The sequence below is a fragment of the Phyllobates terribilis genome, unplaced genomic scaffold, assembly GCF_046119375.1.
Source record: "Phyllobates terribilis strain yellow unplaced genomic scaffold, ASM4611937v1 Scaffold_9__5_contigs__length_417890890, whole genome shotgun sequence".
NCBI classification, from domain to species: domain Eukaryota; kingdom Metazoa; phylum Chordata; class Amphibia; order Anura; family Dendrobatidae; genus Phyllobates; species Phyllobates terribilis.
The window spans coordinates 303,287,018-303,288,697 of NW_027362769.1; the positions used below are offsets into that span (position 1 = coordinate 303,287,018).

General features: G+C 37.5%; 1 protein-coding gene across 1 annotated transcript; it reads right to left on the reverse strand.

The window, feature by feature from the left end:
* Nucleotides 1-225: 225 nt before the first annotated feature.
* Nucleotides 226-1,319, reverse strand: LOC141160966 (hemoglobin subunit beta-2-like). The gene is made up of 3 exons (XM_073645760.1): nucleotides 1,192-1,319; nucleotides 600-822; nucleotides 226-354 (listed from the first exon to the last, which is right to left on the reverse strand). Exons 1-3 carry the CDS (start codon nucleotides 1,281-1,283, stop codon nucleotides 226-228), a joined length of 444 nt encoding a protein of 147 aa, XP_073501861.1. The 5' UTR covers nucleotides 1,284-1,319.
* Nucleotides 1,320-1,680: the final 361 nt, after the last annotated feature.

Below are 1,680 nucleotides of genomic sequence, written 5' to 3' on the forward strand. Positions count from 1 at the left end.
CATTACTATGCATTTACATACTATGCAGTAAAATTGCATATCTAAAACTCCATACCTTTTAGGATATTACATACAATGTCTACCTTTTAATATTTATTATTTATTGAATCATTTAAAATTAAAAATCAATAACGCCAGGCTTAGGTTTGATTTTAAATCAGCATTTTATTTTACATACTGCAGTCTAGTTTACACAAGGATGGAACGACTGTAATAAACAGTAATTTAGAAATAGCCGTGGCTCAGAGCAGCCACCAAGACATTGATGAACTTCTCCCAGGCAGCCTGGACCTGAGGGGTGAATGCAGAGCCCAACTTGGAGGCCAAGACGATGACCAGAACTTCTCCCAGACGCTGTGGATAAAGGAAACAAAAATTGTTTTTTAGCTAAGTTATAGTATAAAGAAAATAATAGGTCATCACAATCATTTTGTATTTTTAGAGACTCAGTTTTTTCAGTAAAATACTATATTGATTATCTTAAATAGTTAACTTTTGTCTTCATTGAAATTTTCACTGGCTACAAAATTAGAGAAATAGATGCACTTAAATGGGAATTGGATTGCAGATAATACTTTCATATAATGTATGTGTGTTACCTTGAAGTTCTCGGGGTCCACATGGAGTTCCTGGGCATGGGACTTGCTGAGGTCAGCCAGGTATTTTTTCACATCATCCAGATGTTGGATGGAATTGCCAACAGCTGTGAGCACCTTCTTGCCATGAGCCTTCACTTTGGCATTGCCGGAGATGGCGGTGACATTAGAAAGGTTTCCGAAGGAGCTGAAGTATCTCTGGGTCCAGGGGTACACCACCAGCAGCCTAAAGTTTATAAGAATGAACAGAACAATTACTCTTAATGATTCGCTCTTACAGCAGATGAATGCCCGAAATGTATATAATTTATATGGAAATCAAGGGGGGAAAACATATGCATTCTCTAATCTGATCATTTACATATAATTGCAATCTAAATCAAGAGAAATAATGATAATACAGAAGGCAAATTAAAAAACCAACAATGGGTTAAAAATGAAAACCCAAACTGTTGGGAGTAAAGGGGTCTGTTCCTGATCACTAACATTGGTAAGTAACAAGAAGGAAAATTATTGTGAAATATAATGATGATTACAGTTTTCTTATGAAGCAGAAGACATCAGTATGTGTAATAAATGTATTCATGCGCATTACCTGGACAGAGCATCATGGCCGTCCTGTTCAATATTGACCTTGCTCCATGTGGAGGAGATGGCGGCTCTCTCTTCAGCAGTCCAATGAACCATGATTGCTGTCTAATGCTATTGTACACTGGTAGTGACAATGCAGCCATTACATGGATCTTCCTTTTATATTAGTCTCTCGGTTACACCCATCCCCATTCCTGCAGCGTCATGCTTTTCCCCCAGTCCTTCAGTTCAGTCCTTCAAAGTCTAATCGGTCTGGAACGAAAAATCGCTTTCTAAGCAGGTGAAGAATGCTGAGCACAGGGCGCTCTCTGACATGATCGAATGTATGTCTAAATACATGGCTGGAATACACCAGAGTTTAATGCAAATGAAATATTGTCCACACACTGAATATCACTCTCATAGTTTGTAGTTCTAGTGAAATGAAAACAATAATGTAATAATGAAAAGTTACTGAGAAGAGTGGAAATTCTGCTGCAATAACAGAATTATT

Coding starts and splice junctions, on each gene's coding strand:
- LOC141160966 (XM_073645760.1), bottom strand. CDS start 1,283: ATGGTTCATTGGACTGCTGAAGAGAGAGCCGCCATCTCCTCCACATGG. Junction 823..1,191: donor GGCCATGATGCTCTGTCCAG/GTAATGCGCATG, acceptor TATAAACTTTAG/GCTGCTGGTGGTGTACCCCT. Junction 355..599: donor TGGACCCCGAGAACTTCAAG/GTAACACACATA, acceptor CTTTATCCACAG/CGTCTGGGAGAAGTTCTGGT.